This window comes from Nannospalax galili, unplaced genomic scaffold, assembly GCF_000622305.1.
Source record: "Nannospalax galili isolate Female #2095 unplaced genomic scaffold, S.galili_v1.0 scaffold281, whole genome shotgun sequence".
Lineage (NCBI taxonomy): Eukaryota > Metazoa > Chordata > Mammalia > Rodentia > Spalacidae > Nannospalax > Nannospalax galili.
In genome coordinates this window covers 2243318-2264270 of record NW_008349068.1, presented here as the reverse complement: position 1 = coordinate 2264270, position 20953 = coordinate 2243318, and the positions used below count along the sequence as shown (strand labels likewise).

The following is a 20953-nucleotide window of genomic DNA, read 5'->3' as shown; positions in this document are numbered from 1 at the left end:
AAAAATATATATCTCATTATCTTATAGGATTTCTGACGTTCATCCCCTTAACCCTTTATCTCTAAATGAAGAATTGGAAGTATACTTCTACATTTGTGCTACTGTCTTAAAGATTTATACTAGGCTTTCCAAATAAGATAGAATTTAAGATTGGACATAAATAGCTCAAATGAATTCATCAGATAAACAGAGGCAAAGAGGAGAGTCAGGGAAAGGGAACACAGAGACATAGAGATTGAAAGGGAAGTGATAAAGGCAAGTAGTTCATGGTGGCTAGAGTTTAAGCCAAACTTGGAAGATCCGAAGACACTGTGAATATGAACTTAAGCAAATTCTGTGCGTGAATATTCTACCTGAAAGATAAAGAAAGGATAGATGGACGACCTTCATAGCTATCTTATGTAGGAGAAAGAGATATAAAATTATATTGGATATTCAGTATATTCCGATTCTGTGTATCAGTAACAACACACAAATTTTAGCGATATAACTTAAATATAAAAATGTCTTCATTCCCAATATGTTTTAATTTGTGCCTCCTTACGTAAGAAGGCTGTGTGAGCAGATAGTGATTACATTTGTCATTTACTGAATGGGCCTTATGAGTGAGAACACCAGTAGAATTTGTCCCTGTTTCTGAAGTACTTGGCTGGATGAATAAGTCCCTTGAAAAGCAGAACCAGTTACAATGGCCACAAGAACAGAGTGGGAAGAGGCCATGAAGGACCAGATTTCAGTGACTGGCATTTTCTAAGCACTTTCATGATTTGTGGGCAATAGGGAGCCTTTTTAGGTCATGGAAGTAGAGGAATCATAGAATCAGACATAGTAGCTCCGGTAACAGCAGGATTGAAAAAGGCAGGCATTGTGGAGATGCAGGTCAATCTGGGGCCTTAGCAGCATCCTGGCCTGCTGCACTGAATGTGTACAAGAAAGCTAAGAAGTAAAGAGAAGTCAGGAATTAGGAGATTACAGAGGTACTGGAGATGATGCCAAGGTTTTGGGATGAATGGTATATAGGTAACATTCATCACCCAATTGAATGTCAGGTATTCTTCATCATTTACTATATGTTGCAAAATAAACTGGGCATGAGCCAAAATGTTTTAGCCTTTTCCAGGTTTAGTATATATTCACAAAGTACACTCCAGGAAAGCTATATCAATAAGTTGCTTTATGAATATCATATCAAAAGCAGTACAGTGAAATAATTTCTAACAGAGGAGGCAGCCAGAGTTCAAGTTCTGGCTCTGCTACTTGAAAGGTGTGTGATTTTGGATGAGCTACTAAACCTCACTGTACCTATGTAATCTGCCAAAAGAAAATACTAAACCCTGACTGGCTAACCATTGAGGCTTAAAAGAGTTATGGCAAATAAAGGAGTAAAGGATTTAAGTCACTCACTGTGCTCTCTCCAGGTAAGTGTCTGATATATATTCTTCATTGAATTGCTATTATTTTCTGTCCCTGTCTTAGAAAAACAGTAAGTATTATGGGAATAATGGTGCTGGAGAGATAGCTCAATGGTTAAGAGTACATTTTGTTCTTGCAGTAGGTGCAAGTTTGGTTCCCATCATCCATGCTGGGCAGTTCATAACCAGATATAACTCCAGCTCTAGGAATTTCACATCCTCTTTCTGGCCGCCATAGGCACCTGCACACATGTGCACACAGGAGCAAACAGAAGAAAACAAAAATAAAATAAATCATTTTCTGAGAGAGCCCATTTTGATAGGAGGAGAAATTCAGTTTACTTTTCTTCTTATAGTCAGCATCATTTTGTTTATCATCCAACAAAACAAACCAAAGAAGCACAAGGAAAACAAACACTCTTCCCTGAAAAGCTAGTAAGAGCAAGGTGAAAGCACATTTCCAGATGCAGGGATCCCCTGAGGTTCAGCCTTTTGAGGCTCACCACACTTGCTTATAAACAGACTATTAAAACAAGCAAGAACAATTTTCTCCTTTCGTCTTCCTTTATTGCCCAATTTTCCTCTTATATCATTTGTATAAAGGATAAAAAGGCATCTATCATGCAAATGAGTGATGGGGCTACAGGTTGCTGAAGCCAAGTCGTGGCTCTAGAGAAGCTCAGCTACCCACCAGCCCTCTACTATCCAGTCCAGCAGGCTGCTTTGCTGACTTGATTCCAGGCAGTGCAGGATGAGCATAAAGACCATAAATCATTAATTTCCATTTGATTGGGTTTAAAAGGGACACTACAGATGTTTTTCAGAAAATAAAGACAAAATTGGGTTACTTAGCATGGTCATATATAAACTAAACAGTAGATATTTTATTTCAAATGAGAAAAATGAGTTATATATACATATATAATTTATATATATATTTAATTTTTGTTATATATAATTTTATATAATTTTTACAATTAAAATTTTCTTTTAGATATTTAGTGTCTGTGTATATGTTTCTCTGTATGTGTGTCTGTGTGTCCATGTGTCTGTGTGAATGTATGTTCATGTACTCCATGGCATGGCTGTGCAGTGGGTTCTTTTCATCTTTTGGGTTCCAGAATGGAACTCAAGTCACCATGCTTGGCAGTGAGTACCTTTATCTGCCGAACCATTTTGATAGTCCAATTTTTACAACTGCATATGTGTGTTCTTTAAGAAAAATCAGATTCCTTTTGAGAAATGGGAAATATGTCTGTCTTTCTGCTGTGAGAATCAAAGCTTAAGTTTTAAGAGGTAAACCAAGGAATCTCAGAATATTGTGTTCATATCAACAGGAATAAAAACTATTTTAAGTACTAATATACTAGTAGGCTTTCAGAAACTTCATACTGTTAAACTGACCTTAACTTATCTCTAAGATGTATCAACAAAAGCTGATATGTTATTTTTCTTGGAGTAGTAATTGACAGAAATTTTAAAAGAATATTTATTTTTACTTTCTACAAATACTTTCAAAACAAATACTATTAACAAGAATTCTGAGCAAAATCACCAGGTGAACTGTTCTTGTTTGAATAAACCAGCAGGAAAGAATTTGTAAACCAACTCCTCTGTTTTTTACAAACTCAGATATCACACACACACACACACACACACACACACACACACACACACACGAATGAAGAAAAACAGGAAGGATAAGAAAATGAACTATATTTCTAGTCTGGATTCCTTGGTAACTCTTAGCTTTTTCCAAATGACTTTTTTCAAGAACTTTAAAAAAAAGTGGTACTTATATGACACAGACAAACTTCATCGTTTACAGTTTGATTCCCCGTATGGTCCTTCAAGGGCATGCAATTCAGAGTCACCTTCAGTTCAAGACTAAAATTGCATCTCCTTGCTTGAGCTCCAGCAGCTGCAAAGAGCTGTATAAAAATTATTCAGAGGAAAGACATGCCAGAACTTTTTTTCCAACAAATAAAAACATTAATAGAATGAACTTCACAAAGAAACATAGTTAATAAATTGATATGTTTTTCAACCCAGTGGAAAGTATCATCAACAAAACACACATACCTAATTTAAGAGCAGACGGGGTTACTTCGATTTCCCCACCAATTGGTTTAAACACCGCCAGTTGGGTGGCCACTTCTGACTCAAAAGCATCTGGGCTCTGCCGATCCGCAGGGTTTCCACTGGGGCTCTCAATCTTGCAGAGTGGCTCTTGTTCGTCAAACACAGCAATCAGCTGCAAACAAGTCCAACAACACTAATTACTTTGTAGGACATGCTTCTCACAGGGACACTGTGTCTAGTTGATTGTGATCTTTATTTGGTTTTAAATAAAATGTCTCCTTCAAAACTTAAAATCTTTAATGTTACTATACCACAACTCCTAATTCTCCAGTAATATAAAGTCTATAAGCACCATGGACAGAAAATAATGAACACTTTGTTCTTTTGTTTATTTGGTCTATTCCTGAAATAGTTTTGGCCAGCTCTTGTTAAAGGAATGAAATGTCTACCTATTACCTTCTCTCTTGATGAGTTTTTCCTCTCTCTCTTTCTCTCTCTGTTATTGAGAATTGAACTTTCAGCCTCATATAAGCTAGGCAATCATTCTACCATTGAACTATTTACCCAATCCCCACCCTCACAATATTTCCTAATATGCTTAGATGTGCACGAAAGCAATAGATGTGCATTGCATAAGTGGAAATTCCAGTCTCAAAAAGTAAAACACTTTGCAAAATAACTCATTATATCTATCTTAGTAGACACACTCTAAATCCATACATACAAATATATAGTGTGCTAATAGTTTTAAACAATGTATGACTTTTACATACAGGTACCCATGTTTGTAAAGGTTTTCATGTTTTTTTCTTCATAATAGACTTTGCAGAATTGTTTTAGTCCATGGAATGCTGTCTGAGACTAACATCAATCCTTTTAACTTAATTGCTTCCATCTTCAACTCAATTTTATGTCATATATATATATATATATATTTTTTTTTTACCATTAATACAAAGTCCTGAAATGTTGTTTTCCAGTAATTTCTCATTAAGAAAGGGAAATATTTTAGATTTTCTACTACCTATGTAGACAAGTGAGGGCAGCCCTGCTGTGACTTCATTTTTGGCCAGAAGGTAGCATTCTGGTCAAGGAACTTCAAATGATCCTCCTTGGCTGAGATAGAAAAGTCCAATGTTCTTTCAGGAGGCAGCTCAGGGATGCTGTCCACCCAGGGAAGTGCAGTGTGTATAAATGTGAAAATTGCTAGTAAACCTTTGGATATTTTTCATTCATTAAATAAAACAAGCGTACTTATGATTCAAAAATTTATTCAGAAAAGGCACTCAAAGCCCCATTCATAGGGGAACCTTGTTGGCAATAATATTAATAACACAAGTGAGGGGTAACCAATCAAAACATCATAAATTCCAACTTCAGGCTTTCAAAAGAAATGAATACAATTAGGGATATGTAAATTAGCTATTCAAAAATAATTTTCATAATTGACTACTCATTTCCAGGATGGAGACTTCTTTAATTGGAAAATCCAACAATCCTTCTACCACAGAAAAGGAATGCTTACTCCCTAGGCATTATTTTTAATTCTTGAAATTGAGCACATGCATTCTCTATCTTTAATTGCTAACACTGATGAACTGACTTGAGATAAGACTTAAATAGATTAATAATGAATGATTATTCTAGTGTAATCAGCAAAACTAGATATTTCTAATCATCTGGTCAAAATGAAGTATTTAATGCTTTCAATCTTGACATAAAAAATAAGATAAAATCAATTGAAAAAGTGAGGTGGAATTATTTTTATCATTACTTCTATGATTTTAACTTTGCATACTGGTGACTTCTAATACACATTAGGAATGTTCATTCTAGTTTACCATCCAAGAAGGCAGTGGCATATTGAATTGGTAATATAAACAGTTTTCTGTAAATGAGTCTTACTTTTCTTCCTTCCTGCCATTCTTAACTCTCAGTATAATCAATATACTTTAAATATTCAGGAAAAGAGAGGAAAAAAAGAACATGTGTCAGAAATGTAATACAAAAGCTTAAAGTTGATAACTCAGTAGATAATTACATATATTTACTATCTGAAAACTTTACTGTTTTCTACATTGACACCCACAAAAGCTCAAAGAATGTGCAGTGACAATGTTACATCTACTTATCTAATAGGAAAACACAGTTGTTTAGATATTTTGTTTTACAAGGTCATAGACTAAACGGTGTCTGGTGATGGAATCAAGTGTTTAATTTACAACCCTGAGTTGCATACCACAGTACATTTCCTCAAAAAAAAAAAAAAAAAAGAACCCCAAATCCTATCTAAGGAACTATTGGCCACCTATGGCTGCTGGGCGGGGGCGAGTCTCTTTCAAGGGTGTGACTCTTACAAGGTTAAGCAGGCTCCAGTGGATGGTCCCACACTGAAGGACATGTGTGAATACAAATTAGACTTTATAGACTCTATATAAAACAGGGTACATTAAATTGGGCAGTAAGGGGAAGTGCAGATAGGGGGATCTAAATAGCATCAAATTATATTGTATGAAATCACAAAAATTCAATATTTTTTTTAAAAAAGAAAACCATAGGAAGAGATAATATATAGTAGAAAACTTATAGTTTGGGCATTAGGTCATCTTATATCCTAAAATTATTTTTTTAAATAATGAACATTATTTGGAGATACAATACATGGCTGTTTTACAGATGATAATTATGGGACCTGGATGCTTCTCAAATCTCATAATCTCTTTGATTAATTAATTATTTAACTCTGTTTTCCAGTCTCATGGTTGACAGGAATGATTACCGCAAAGCCTCCTCTGGATGAATGGATGGAACAAAGTCTCTACTCCTGGAAAGAAGAGTTGGAGCTCCTGACTCTCTGGTGTCCAACAAATCTCCGGATTTGTAGTGCTAGCTGGTGAGCATGTCTCACCAGCTGATCTACATCTCAGTACATACCATGTACACATATTTATTTCTGCTTCCACACTGATAATTCATTAAATTACATGCTGTAGGTCCTTATTAATTACACTGCTTGATTCATCACCATACCCACATTATCAGGTAACAGAGTTCCAGGAAGATATCGTTTCAGAGATACAGCATAATTGCTGTACATAAACTACCATTCCAGTTTTTCAACAGAAAATACACTGTTTTCAGAGCATTCAGCACATTCAAGAAGCCTCCCACATGCTGATTTTAAATCATTCTGAGTTACTTCTTCCCAAAGAGGTGAAGTGGACATTGAAATCTATTGAAATTTTTTTATTGCAATTTTCATACTGACACCTTAGAGGCTACAGCAAACAGAAACTGCACAAAATGCATATGGGAACTATTTGACTGCTGTCTCCACTGCTGCTGCTCAGTCTATCTTCAGGCCTGCCTTCTGTCCTCCTTCTGTGATGCTATTGTTCTCATGTCACCAAGTGTAGCCATGGCATTTCCCAAACACCCTATAATCCCAAATGATCTGTTCACAGGGCTTTCATCCAATCTCAGCTTCTGTCCTCACAGAGCACTGTGAGTATTTAGCCATCTAATTTCCAGATACACACAAGAAGGTCAGTGTATAAAAATGATACTAATTCTTCTATCCAACAAAAACGATAGCTTTCTCCATCAAAACAGGCACCACCCAATTTCTTGCCTACCTCTAAGGGCAACCTAGAAGACACCATAACCCCTCTAGCCAAGCTCCCATTCCTTTATTCACTGAATCAGAGACCTGAAAGTTCAGTGCCTTGCCACAATGGGAGGAAGATCATCCCATACCTATCACCCCCTCCAAGGCTCAGGGACTTTTGTGGAAGAGGTTGGCAGAAAAAATGTAAGAGCCAGATAAGGGGTGGAGTGTTATGGAAGTGTCCTCAGACCACTATGCTGGCAAGCTACAGTCACACCTCCTTCCCACGCTCCTCAAGGAATCGATGGGGGCATCAGTTACCCCTCCCCAGTTACCCCTCCCACCCAATCAGTCAATCTTAGCTGCACGTAGGGGAGGGGCTAAGGATATATAAGCTGAGAATGCCATAAGGGCTCTCTCTTGCCATTTTGTGAGGCTGTTGGGGAAGTCACAGGATCTATATTTGAGTGTGAACTTTCCAGTGCAGTCATAAAGGGGGGGGGGGACACCGACTCTTCTGTAACTAAACTGCCACCCTATGCTCTGTTAGCAAGCCCAATAAACTCATTAGAATTTTCCAAAACAAAAGAACAGAGCTAATGGAAACCTTAATGGAAACCTTCATTATTCCACCAAAGTTGACCCCATATTGGCAAATATTTTGGTCTTTGATTTCTTATTCCTATCTGCCCCCCCAAACTTCACTATATATATATATATATTTTTTTTTTTAAGAAAGATTTTACTTAAAAAACAACAACAACAACAAAAATACATCTACAGGAGGCTAAAGTCCTGTGCAGCCTCTTCCCTTGACTTTGGGACACCAGTGATCATCCCTAGCAAGTTCTCCTCATGTACCTTCCAGCACAACACTGCCTTGGCTTCTCCTTTCAAACCCCTCAGCTATGCTTCCCTTTGCTTATCCCTTTTCATTATCTAGACTGATTTCTGGAAACACTAAAGAACATACATCTAAATTTGGTCAGTAACCACACCTGTCTCATGTTTGAATAGACCTATGGGTTAATAAAGTCTACATTTATCAGAGTTCTTCCTGAGCTTGTGGCTTGTGTAGTCAGTTGCTCAACCTCTCAAATCTAGAGAACTGATCTTTCAGAATTCCTTAAACATTCCTGTATATCAAAAGTCAGAGCAATGGGTCAGGCCAAAAACGGTATAGCAGTTCTTTCTCATTCTCTCTCTTCTCCTACATACACACTTGGTTAATTTCTATACAAGTATCAAGAGTTAAAAAGGTTTTTGTTTGTTTCTCAAGACAGGGTCTAGCTGTTGGTGCATGAACATAAGAAAATAGACTTCCTGGACTTTTGGAAATCACTCATATGAAGTTACATCAGTGGTGACAGCATGTACAAAACCAATGCCAACTCAATTAGACAAAAACTGGGGAAATGGGCAGCATGCCCCAACCTTAGCTGAGGAACTATTGGCAACTGATTATTACTGGTTGAAGAAGAGTAGATCTACTTTAAGACAATGACTCTAGTCTAGACTCCAGCAGATGAACTTGCACCAAGGGACATGTGGGTACAAATGCTTGACCAGATAGGACTTAGCATACATGACAGAATGTATGAAATCCAGTGTGGGGGGGTGGCTATGGGAGGTGCTGATGGGGGTAGGGGTCTAAATTTGATTGAGATTTATTATATGAAATATAGAAAAACACAATAAAAATTTACATAATTAACCAGGTTTTGATAAATTCTCACCACATTAGCTGTCATCAGCTTGAACCCAGTTCCCAGAGTCCTTATTGCTAGTTAGCCATATCAGCTGTCTTGTTGATGTATTTCACCCAGATATCTTCCTTCATTACAAAGCATACTCAATGTAGTATCAATGATAATCTTGCTAAAATGTCAGATCATGTCTGTATTAGCCACACACTTGTCTCTGTAATATCTTCTAGGTCATTGGTGTTCTGTACCAAATTCTGACCACATGTTCAACACATACTGCCTCTCTTGTTCCTAGGACTCTATGCACCTACACTAGTAACTCTATGCCTAACTCTGTGCCTTTTCTGTACACTTGGCCTGGAAGTGTTATCCACCACATCTTTGGAGGCTTGCTGTGAATTCTCCACACCTTTACTCAAATGCTGGGCTTTCAAAGCATCCCCACTACTCCCCATAACCCCTCCTTATTACTTCCTTACATCTTTCAGCACATCCTACATGACACATATTTTCTTATCTGTTTTATTTCTTGCCTGTCCCTACTTCACTAGAATTTAAACTGCAAGAGGACAGTGACTTTTTTCTACTCAGTCTATGGCTTTACTTCCATGAGTTAGAACAATAAATATGACACAAATGTATTTGCTGAACACAAAGAAGTGAAATGAGGACAAGTGAATGCTAAAATCTAATATGTCAATAAAAGATATTTCATGTTTTAGAACAAAATTTCAAAATCTTAAAATGCTTTAAACTTACTTAAAAGTGTATTATTTGTGTGTGAGAGATGTGTGTGCATGTGGTATGTGGGCATGTGTACCATGGCATATGTTGAGGCCAGAGTATAACTTCGTGAAGTCAATTCTCTCTTCTGCCTTTTACATTGGTTCTAGAGGTTGAACTTAGCTCCTAGCTTACATGGCAAGTGCTTTTACCCTTTCTTTATTTGGTGAGCCATCTCACTGGTGCTTAAAATATTTTAAATGAGTATATATATGAGCAGCAAATACTTATCCTGACAACATTGTAAACTTCATCAAAATAATTGTTCTGCTTTTGAAATGAGAATTTTCTCCTCCACAGTGGAAAAACTGCTTCCACCAAATTATATTCCTATAGAGAGGTGAGGTATTTCCTCCTTCCTCTTCAGGTTCATTTTCAAATAGTAGAATCAGCTTAGTTGGTCTTAATGGAACAAAAGTGTGGAAGTAGTGTCCTGGGTAGAAAGCAAAGACAGTGGCATCAGTAATTTTGTCCTAGGCCCTTCCTTGATAACTTTGTTAAAAGATATCACTTTGATTTACCTAGTGTGGATCCAGTCAGTAACACACTTAAGAAGATGAAGAATGAATGTGACTAAATCTCCTGAGCAAGTAGAGACACAGGCTTAGGTAGCATGCCATGATCTCAAAATGAAGGACTAGTTTTAGCCTATGAAGCCAGGGAATCACACTCTGTGCCACATCCAAGCACTGTTTATGGTCAAACTTCTGAATCTTTGTTCATGCTCAAAGCCTTCTGCATGGGAAGCTTTTAGTTACTCCAGATGCAGAAGCATATAAAAATAGGTATACAAATCAAACATTTATTGATAATAAACTATAAAGGAATTTATTTAAAAATAATTCTTGGATATATATATTATCATTCATGAAGGGTGAAGCAAATTTGCATACTACTAAAATATATATTTTATTTTATCTTTATATGAAAATTAAATCTTTGTTGAGTATTTGATATTGTAGTACATAGAATGTCTTTAATGTTTATCAGAGTTTATTGACATTTTGATTTTATAATCCTCGAAGGTGAGAATACATCTTCACACAAACATGTAGTACAAAATGGCAGAGATATGTTAGGTACATTTCAGAAATTGTTAAAAACTCTGTCTTAATATCAAACCAAAATTCATTTCATGACTTTTTATGAGACACAAGTAAGAAACTCAAAAAAAATTTAAAGCAAGCATTCCAATGATATACTAGTATAGAAAGATATACTAATTTGAAACTTAAATGCTTTTGAATAATAAGAAAATATTTGAAGTCTTTTTTCTATAATTAAACCTTTATGTTTTTATAATAACAAAAAACTTTGTACATTGAAAACATTGTAATTGATAACCTGTAACAGTCTGAAATGTGAGCCAATTTGTTTGTGCAGAATTTGTTTTCTGTGCTCCACCCTGGGCACCACATACAGTACAAAGTACACACCATGTGTTCAGAAATAGACTGTAATGAAGTCACAGGGTACAGCACAGGCTGCCCAAATCACCTTTGATTCAGTATGTGTTTATTTTGAATACATTTTGGTCACTGCATACTGAGAAGACCCCATTTAACTATCTGATCTCACATGGGTCAGTATACATAATTTCAGAAGCTGTGGTTTACTGTATTATTTGTGTACCGCTGTTTGAAGCCAAGTGCAGTGTACTTGTCAATCATGTACTTACCTCTTCAATAGAAGTTAGGAGAACACAGGAAAATAAAGGTTTTAAAATGATATATGTAAATTATTTTCTTTAACTGGATTTCAATTGTCAATGTTGAGTATTGTTCCTAAATTCAAAGATTAGGAATTAGCTTTATTGAGTACAGTATCCTCTTTCCTAGGGATATCAGAATAAATATATGAAATGAAGAGCCTGAGGGAAAATAAGGACACCAATAAACCCTGGTTCAGGGAGCATTTCCATCTTCTTATTATATACCATGTAAAGGTTGATAGAATGGAAAAGTCCACAGCAATAAACTCAAAGACCCGAAAGAAATAAAATAACTGTATAACTTATAACACTCACATCTTTAAATAACAGATCAGATCCAAAGGATCATGTGTACAGTTTCACATCAGCAATATCCCTTCATGGACACATATCTGACTTTATATTTGAATGAAAGACCATGGTGATCAACTAGATATTGATCCTACATCAACCAGCAAGGTATATATATGTTTGGGGGCTAAAAGAGGGGTGGAGAAACAACAGTCATTTCCTTTATAACATGCTCCAGCATTCCAAATGCTTAGCACAGAGCCCAGGACACAATGGTGGTTAAATTTAACTCTCTTTCATAACATAGCAATCATCTCCTGGCCTGAAGTCTAAATCCCACTTGACTTGTTTATCCCTAGTCTGTCTTTACTTTGTTGTTTCTCTTTAATCTCTTCATCACAGCATTGACATAGGAACACAGGCCGTACCAAGATCAAAAACATCAAATAGGTAATTTTGGTTATTCTTTTTATTTTACTTTTCATCATACAAGGATACACAATCCTTGGAGATGCAGTCCTGCTCTTCCACACAGCCCTGCGTGGCTCATGTGGCCTCTTCTGTGCAGCTGTAACTTGAAGCACTATCCCAATATCTGCAGCTTCTAAGCTGACAAGTAAATATTTTAATGACAAATGCCACCAAGTGCATTTATTGCAGTCTCTCAATATTCACAGTGTGGTTTATTCTCTTGTCAACCTGTAGCATTCTGTCACTTTTATAGACTGCATTTTTATAATCTGATACTATTATCCTTAGCCTATGTAGAGAATAAAAAAGAATCAGCCAATGTTCACAGAGCATAACAAACTATACTTATAAAAGCATTTTTATTAGTAATTGCACAGAGAAATGTGTGATTCTATTTTAATTACATGTCAAATGAACTAATGAACTAATACAAAGAAAGGCTTATTTTCAATATTGAGTTCTTTTAGTTAAACTGTTGAACTTAACACATTATAATTTTTTACTATTTTCTATATATTCCATGTTGCCAACAACTATCCCACAAAATTAAAAGACAAAGACAAAACAGAATTCTACAAAGTAAAATTGGAATCATTCATCTCAAATCTTAATAAACACAATTAAATCTAAGTAAGACTGTGAAATTATAACAATTTCACAAGTAGAGGAAAACACATTATCACCTTGGAAAAGGGATTGAACATTGCAGAATTTCATTTAAATCTATGCATCTGCTTGGAACTAACAAACAACTGGCTACAAAAACCAATTTGATGCCACTTTAAACAAAGGTTTCAAACTGGGTTCTTTTCCTTCATAGGATTTTTGACAGCCAGCTAAAAGCATTTCATTTCAATCTTAAAAATTAGTGGGTCCCCATTAGCATCTTCATCAGACACCAGCATCAAATCTAGTATTCTTAGAATAAGTACTCAACAGCTCAATTATTGGGAAGTTCGACTGGTATTCAGTAAATGAGACAAACCCATTTTCATTTCCTTCCCAAACGAAAATCCATAATCAGGGTCTTTATAAACTTTATAGCTTTAAGCTTCATTCAAAAGAAAAGAACACGATTTATTCAACTGTGCTAAAGCCTTATTTATTATCACTTTTTAAAGAGGTGTCTGCTTAAATTGTCCCATAACAAAATATATGCCTACTGAAAAATCACCCATATTTTAACCAAAATACATTTACCTCCTTTAATTATGTAGTAAGTTGCTAAGAAATCTGGTATATATTAAACACATGTTGAACTGAATCATCTTCTTTCTCAGAATGACTTGAATTAAAATTTTAAAGCTATATGTAACCACTTGACAAGTTTTAGAAAATCATGAATTTGTTTTCACTGAATCCTTTACTTTTGTTGACAACAGCTTGCATTTACTAAACAGCATCCACAGCTCATATCTAATCTGCACAGGGGAAGCCTAGGGAGGCAGCTCCTCTCTCCCCTTTACCACTCATAGCAGTGGTAAGCAAAGACTCTTGGAGAGGTCAAATGGCAGTGACAAAATCCCTAATCTAGGCCAAGATGGAAGGACAGCTATGGAAAAAGCACATAGGTGCAGAGCCTGATTTCAAGGATCATCAGGCTAGCACTAATGTCAGAAAATTTAAAAGTCAATGTTCTTGCTTTGTTAATAATAATATCCCTACTGCCCTTGAATTACAATTATTCATAATACCAGATTTACAAAAAAAATTAAAGATAAAGTACTTGGGTTAAATAGCCTAGAAAACTCTCACAGATGATCCCAACCCACTGGCTGGCTTTGCTTGCCATTAAAACAGCATAGCACTGTGTAGCTTCTCAATTTTATCCAAACTCCAGGGCTCTGAAGGTCTCTAGAAAGTACACGCTATTGGAAATGAAGACACAATAAAAGGTACCATGTTTGAAATCCATGGACACACACACACACACACACACACATACACACACACACACACACACACACACACGACCTTTCCTCCATTATCCCTAGCTAAGTCACACATATTTACCTGTCTTTTTAAAATTAGTCCATTTGAAACAATTAACAAAATAGCACATGGAAAACTGTTTCAGAAAAATTAAAGAGCCAGTTGCATTTACAATGTAACTAACATCCATACTTTATGTTCTCTATTTTTTCTACAATTTATATTATCTGGCCAAAGGAAAGCTAAAATTGTCTCTAAAACACACCCCTTGGAAATCTCTTTGCCACAGTACAGCACAGCCCTCCAGTAGTATGCCTGTGCATCTTTGAAGATGAAACTTATCACTGAGTTCTCTTTGTAATGACTATTCCATTATACTCAAATGGGAGAACTGCCCCTGGCAAGGCTTTCTCATTGATAGGAGTGAGGAAAGGGTTTATAGTACAGTTAGCCTTCCATTCTGGCCCCTGGCATTTAAATACAACACTGCTGCTATTGTGGTAGTGGTCTTTCCATTAGCAGATCCGAGTATGGCCTTGGTTAAGCTTCAAGTTCATGATAATCTCTCTAGACTTTCCCACCCCAGGCCCTTCCTCCGGCTCCCTAGTATTCCTCCGTGACCATGCCTCTGTACCTACCTGCCATGCCATATGAGAATCTTGATTCACCTGTCTCTATCTATAGACAAACCTGTCAGCTTGAAACTCTCAGTCATATCACTAAAATAGAGTTAATGAATACTTGTTATATTTAAAACAGTAGCAACATTTATTAAAAGAATACAGGTTAGCTCACAGAAATAGGAAATAGGAAAACCAAGCTTAGAATGTTGGCAGAAAAGGTCAGACCAGAGCCAAAATCACACTAAAAATGTCATTCTGCCAATGGCATGGCTAGCACCGTCATAGCCCTTAGTGCCTCTGGGCTACGTGCTCTTCTCCAGGCTCACATATATTATGATGTTTCATACTCGTGAGGTACACTATTAGAAAAGGCCACTGCCCATTTTACATATGAGAGAACTGATCGAAGTACAACCGAGTTTAAAAGATCACCCAGGTGAAGGAGTGACTGATGTTCTCTGCTGTATCCAAGGGAGGGAGAGAACAAAGCCTCTGTTATGAGAGTGTCTCTACTCTCAAGTCGTGCAGATACCAATTCCTGAGTTCTGATCTTCCAACCAGTTGGGAATAGGGAAGGTCACCTCAAAACCACGTGTGCTTCTTCTATACATAGCAGAGTAGCCTCTATCCATCCTTGAAGTGCAATGTGAAATTTCATTTTACAATTTCTCCATCTAATATCCACTTAGTATGTTATGATCCCAATTCTGTTTCCTGGGGGACTACATCTATGTATTTTATTTTCTTCCAGATGAAACTTTTTGCAATTGTGAAACTAATTTGTACATTCGCATGCCCGGTTTTGAAACAAACACGACTGTACAATGTTTTCCATGACATCTGACTGTTAGAAGAACGCTGCTTATTTGCACTAATGACTGCAATCCACACTGTATTGCTTAATTTTTTGGATTAATGAGTAAGCAATCAAATGTGATTTTAAGTCATGAATATAACAAACATACTATTCATTTATTTTGACAAGTATTTTAATTTATGAGACTTGGCTACAAATAGAGCAGCCAATTTTGTAAAAAGTAAGAAAAAAAGAAACCTCTCTGCTTTTAAGACAACCCAACAGCTCTCGAATAATAAACCTCTGCATAAGAATGATGCCAAGCCGGCACCTTCTAAAGACAAAGAATTGATAGCTTGCTAAAAAGTAAACAATGAGACCTTACAGCATTATTAAAAACTTCTAAGAGATGCATCTCACACACACTTGAGCTGAATGAATTTCTTTAGGGTTTGAGCACCACAGGGGACATGCTAGCTAAAATAGGTCAGTGCTGATCTGAGGCTAGTACAGTAGGTTTACCTGTCCCTAGGCCTGTCATGCTAGTATCCAAATATAGAAATTTGGACAACTTCCTAAATCCCTGGGGTGACCCCATACTCCAGGCCAAAGATCCCTCCACTCAAGGTAAGGCAGTGAGTAGATTCCAAATACGGGGATGAGCACAGTGCCTGATAAGGAGCTAGTGATTAACTGGTACTGCATTTCATCAGATTGATTGGTTAGGAAGCTGACTCTTTAGCAAAGATATATTTGGTAAATTGGCCTGAGTACCAGGAGTTTGACCTCACGGAACTTCCAATGATGTTCTCCCTTCTCGAGTGTTTCATGACAGCCAGCAACTGGTGGAGACTATGAAAAGGTCAGCATGTAGCCTGACTGAGGGCCAGGAGCCAATTCTCTTGCATATTCCATTTAGACTCAGACCTCCCTTGTCATAGGTGACAAGTCTTTGGAGCTGATATTTTAAAAAATTAACACTGCAATTGCAGATGGGTTTAGCTGCTGAACTCCTTCTTGTCTGAGTGGTGAAGCTAACCTTTTCCTTCAACTTCTAATTGCTCTCCATCTCCTTCATTGGTGATAATATGGATAAACCTGCTGGGACGGGTGTTGACTTTGGGAGCATCTAAATGTCACGATTTGTAATTATGATTGTGGGTGTTCTAAATCACATTGAATGAGGCCTCACTAATTGGGGCTGAAGACAATGAGGCCAAGGTCCTGCTTCTTCCTCAGTTACAATGGTATGTTACTCCTTCCAGCGGTAGTTGCATTTTACCCTTTGTCTCTAATTGTACAATAGTAGTCTTTAAAAGAGTTTGGATATGCAAAAGGCATTTCTAGAGCATCTAGAATATACTCTATGAGCAAAGGCACTATGATTCATTTCTAAATAAAAAGTTGAAACACATTGCTCATACAGCAAATAGAAGAAGAGAAGTTTGAAATTAGGCCTGAACCCTTGAAGCCTGGCTTCTGTGACCACTAGCAATAATAGGCTTCTAAAGTCCATCTTACACTAATATTCTCAGACCTAAAGGCTGTGTTGGCAAAAATTGAAATTTGAAGCTTTTGACTTTTATATTTTCCAAGCAAACAGGAAAAATATAGAGGCATGATTATGTAGAAATCAGAATCTCTCGGTTCCCTCCAGTGAATTGTGGGTGTGATGTCTCTGTGCGCTATAAAGACAGAAAAAAGGAAATATTTCTAAAGGCTCAAACATCAGTGACTTTTCTCCTGCCTTCTCTTTGAGCCACACATATCATAACATTACATAATTCATGCTGCATAACTTGAGGGGTTTTTTTCTGGTATTTTCAATTAGGATTTACTTATGAGCAATTTTCCCTAATTTTAATCTGTAAAAAAATTGGACAAGATTTATGACTGAATATTTCATAATGTATTCAAGCATATCAGAGATGATTTAGTTATTTTCCATCTGAGAAGCAAGAAAGTACAGGCTCTCTTCACAGAGTCCCAGAACTAAGTGATAATGTTTCTCAATCACTACTCACTTTGTAGTTACAATTATATATGATTTAAAGCTCAATTATTTGATTACCTGGGATATTAAAAATAATTCTATGAACTATTTCCTTTCAGTGGAATATCTGCTCACACTCTTTACCCCTTTTCATTTTTTGTTTCTTCTTAAAATGCATATGAAAATTTTATTAAGTTTGGTTTTATATTTGTGAATTTATTTATTTTTTCTGGTTAACCTTTTAATTTTGTTTGACGCAAATGTTTTCATTAGATAGTATTCCATTCTCTTAAAATCCCTATTGAATCTTCAAAGGTCCCTTGAAATATGCACTCACCTGGAACCAGTAATATTTTATGAGGGGCAAGCACTAAAACAATGTTGGTTTCATTTAATTTACTAGTTTGATAGTCCCTTAAGAGAGAGCAGGTGGAAAATGCTTTGACTGATGGGTCTTTGGGTTTTAGATCATACATATTCTTAACAAATACAGATGGATAAAAGGTATTACAAGAAATACACATGTAGAATCCGGTATTTCATTGACTACCTAATTCAAATGTTTCTTACTATTTGCTGCAAATTCTTTGGGCCAAAACTCCACATGATTTTCATATAATCTTGAAATGCAGGAAATCTAGTCACCAAATTCACTCATAAAGGAACCCTCTCCTTTTCTAAAGATTTAGTTCCATTAGTTATTTTTGTCCCCCAGAAAAATTGAACATTTTTGTAGTTTTTCACCTTTCCTTCACACTCCTCCTCTGCAGTGGCTCTCACTGTTGTACTGTCCTATAGGAAACAACTGCACTTCCTAGAATTACTAAGAATCAAAAACTCTAGAAAGGCTCTATCAATTCTGTGCTCTGTAACTCTCATTTAAGTCTTTTCTTAGCTGTTTAGGGGGAGCTGGTCATGACTACTGGGATTCCAGTCACATTTCTCAATTTTATGCAAATGCTTTTGTGGCTACCATCCAATCTGATGTGCCAATGAATCCTACTCTTGTATAAATTTCAAAATTATATTTACTTCATCTGCAACATGGAGGTAACATATGGGGTACCTCCCCAATTAATCATAAAACATGAATTCTCTCAGAGTTAATCTACTAATCAGCAACTAATGATCTGATTATCAGTGTACAAAGTGAACTGAAGAATGTACACTCAGAGTAATAGTAAACTGGTTATATAAGCCTAACAGGGTATGCCAATGAGTTCAGAGATAGGACCTGAAACCAGGAGAATGGCGTGGGATGCACTGGCTGGTAGTGTCTTATTAGGGGATAAGCAGTAGAGCAGGATTCACCTCATCAAATAATAAACCTGCACTGTCAATAATAGAGATAACTGTGCTGTGAAACAGGTGACAGTCACACGTGGGATCATATAGCATGACATTAAATCCAAGGATCAATGACTAAGAACATCTGAGGCTACGGCATCAAGAATATGTGGAACCCATGTTCAAATATTTTAAGAACTTCAAGATGGTAGCATCAGGGGATTAAATCAAATGTGGAGCTCTTGTGGGCATGGATCCCTGAACAACTGCACAGAGCACCTGCCCACAGAGTTGGCCCTGTATAAGTCATGGAAGCCACACTTTGGGGGTTTCATATTCCCTGGACAATCCTTGTTTTCACTTTGACTTTCAACACTAATCTCCCAGTCAGGAGAAGGCATGCTGGCCAGTGGTTCTGAAACATTCTATCACCTTAGCGAGGTTCACTCATCTGTGTATAGTCCCAGTGAAGTTCACTGGAGTTAGAATCCTTGATCCAACAAATTCAAAGCAGAGAATGGAGGAACTCACCATTCTGAGGCCTCTATTATAAAAAGGTGTTCTGTATGGTGATATCTCTTCAGGAAACTCCCTAGTCTTTGAGGAGTCTCCTATTTGCACTTGTAGATCATATTACTCAGCAAAAGTGGAATGCTAGATTAGAGTACAATTTGAGTCCAAGGAAAGTGCTGGGACATCTTCCTCACACTTAAATGCAAAGGAACTGCAGAACAGGTTCTCTTCCATTGACTGCAGTTGCCTGCAGGAAAACATCTCAGCTTCTTCCCAAGGCCTCCCAAGGACCAAGGTGGTCTTAAGCTCAAGTTCGGCAGCATTTCTCTGAATGCATTCACATATATTTTTGCCTTCCTCCCTCTACTACCTCCCTCTACTTCCTCCCTCTTGCCCAAGCCTTGGCATCTATTGATACTATTTCCTAGAATTCTCAGTGGTGGGGAAGGAACCTCGGCCACAGAGACTGAATACCTCAGGGCAAATCTTGGATCACATCACTCTCTAATTGTAATTCAGTTACTCAGCATCTCTGAGCTTCTGTTTATTCATGTATATAATACAGACAAGGATAGTGCTAACATTATTGAGTCTTTGTTCAAAGGCCACTCTGTCAGATTATATTACCCCACACATTAGTCTTATATGCCTAGGAGTTACTAACATCAATTTCTCTAAAAGGGGAATGGGGGCTTTCTGAGAAATAAGACGGTTCTCTGAGGCAGTGATAAAGCAAGGATTAGAAACCATCAGTCAAACTTTAGCAACTCATTATTTTGTGCCTACAACAAGAGGTACTGTGTCCTATGAGATATGACTCAGAGTGGCTGGACTCAATGGAAATTCTCCAATATTAGCTATTGTTGTAATTAACTATCGTATTGTCCTCATCATCTCTATTGATTAATACCTTATTCATCTTTTAACACCCAATTTAACAAGCCTGGGAAATATGTACTGTTTAGAGACTGCCTCATGGTATGCATTTGTGAATAATTTACATTACTATGTTCTATTTAGAACAACACAAAGTGAACTTTAAAAATCCAAACAACTCTAAGTTCAGAGTGTATTTGACAGAATATTTAGTTAATAATATAGATTGATTTTAAAAAGTCATATAGACTAAAATGTGAAATACATGTATATATATACACACACACACACACATTTTCTGCAATATCACAAAATTTTATTAACTACAAAGACACACAGTGCTACTCAGAGGTGTATCACCAGGTGAGGTAGCTCACACCACATGGCAGTATAAAAAACAACCATGGATGAGGATGCCACTGTGTGAGAAAGGGCAATTAGACACTAATTAGAGGATAATATCCCTCCTACATTTTTAACCTAGAGTTTCTACCCACTGGATACTGATATTGAGATAAGGAGAAATAATTCTCATTTCCATAGAAACAGCATAGTCTGCTAATGAAATCAGAGCTCCAAATATAACCTGTTTTCAACTGTATTATTTCATAGCATCTCTGAAGTTAGTGGGAGTAAACAGGTTTACCAAGCCATAGTATCCCTTTGCATGCTTGAGAACTGGAAAAACTACAGCTTTTTCTTAGAAAGTACTCTAGTAAACTTGTACAGTTAATAAGCTTTAAAAGTCTCCATCCTGGGGCTGGAGAGATGGCTCAGCGGTTAAGAGCACTGACTGCTCTTGCAGAGGACCCAGGTTCGATTCCCAGCACCCACATGGCAATTATGAACCATCCTTAAGTCCAGTTCCAA

General features: G+C 36.8%; 1 protein-coding gene across 3 annotated transcripts in view; it reads right to left on the bottom strand.

Moving 5' to 3' along the window:
- Positions 1-20953, bottom strand: part of Pard3b (par-3 family cell polarity regulator beta) — a 1142550-nt gene that overhangs the window by 672872 nt on the left and 448725 nt on the right. For all 3 annotated transcript variants that reach the window (XM_017801393.2, XM_017801395.2, XM_029569916.1), the window contains exon 3: positions 3495-3666. In XM_017801393.2, coding sequence (XP_017656882.1) covers positions 3495-3666 — 172 coding nt within the window. The remainder of the gene's footprint in view (positions 1-3494; positions 3667-20953) is intronic.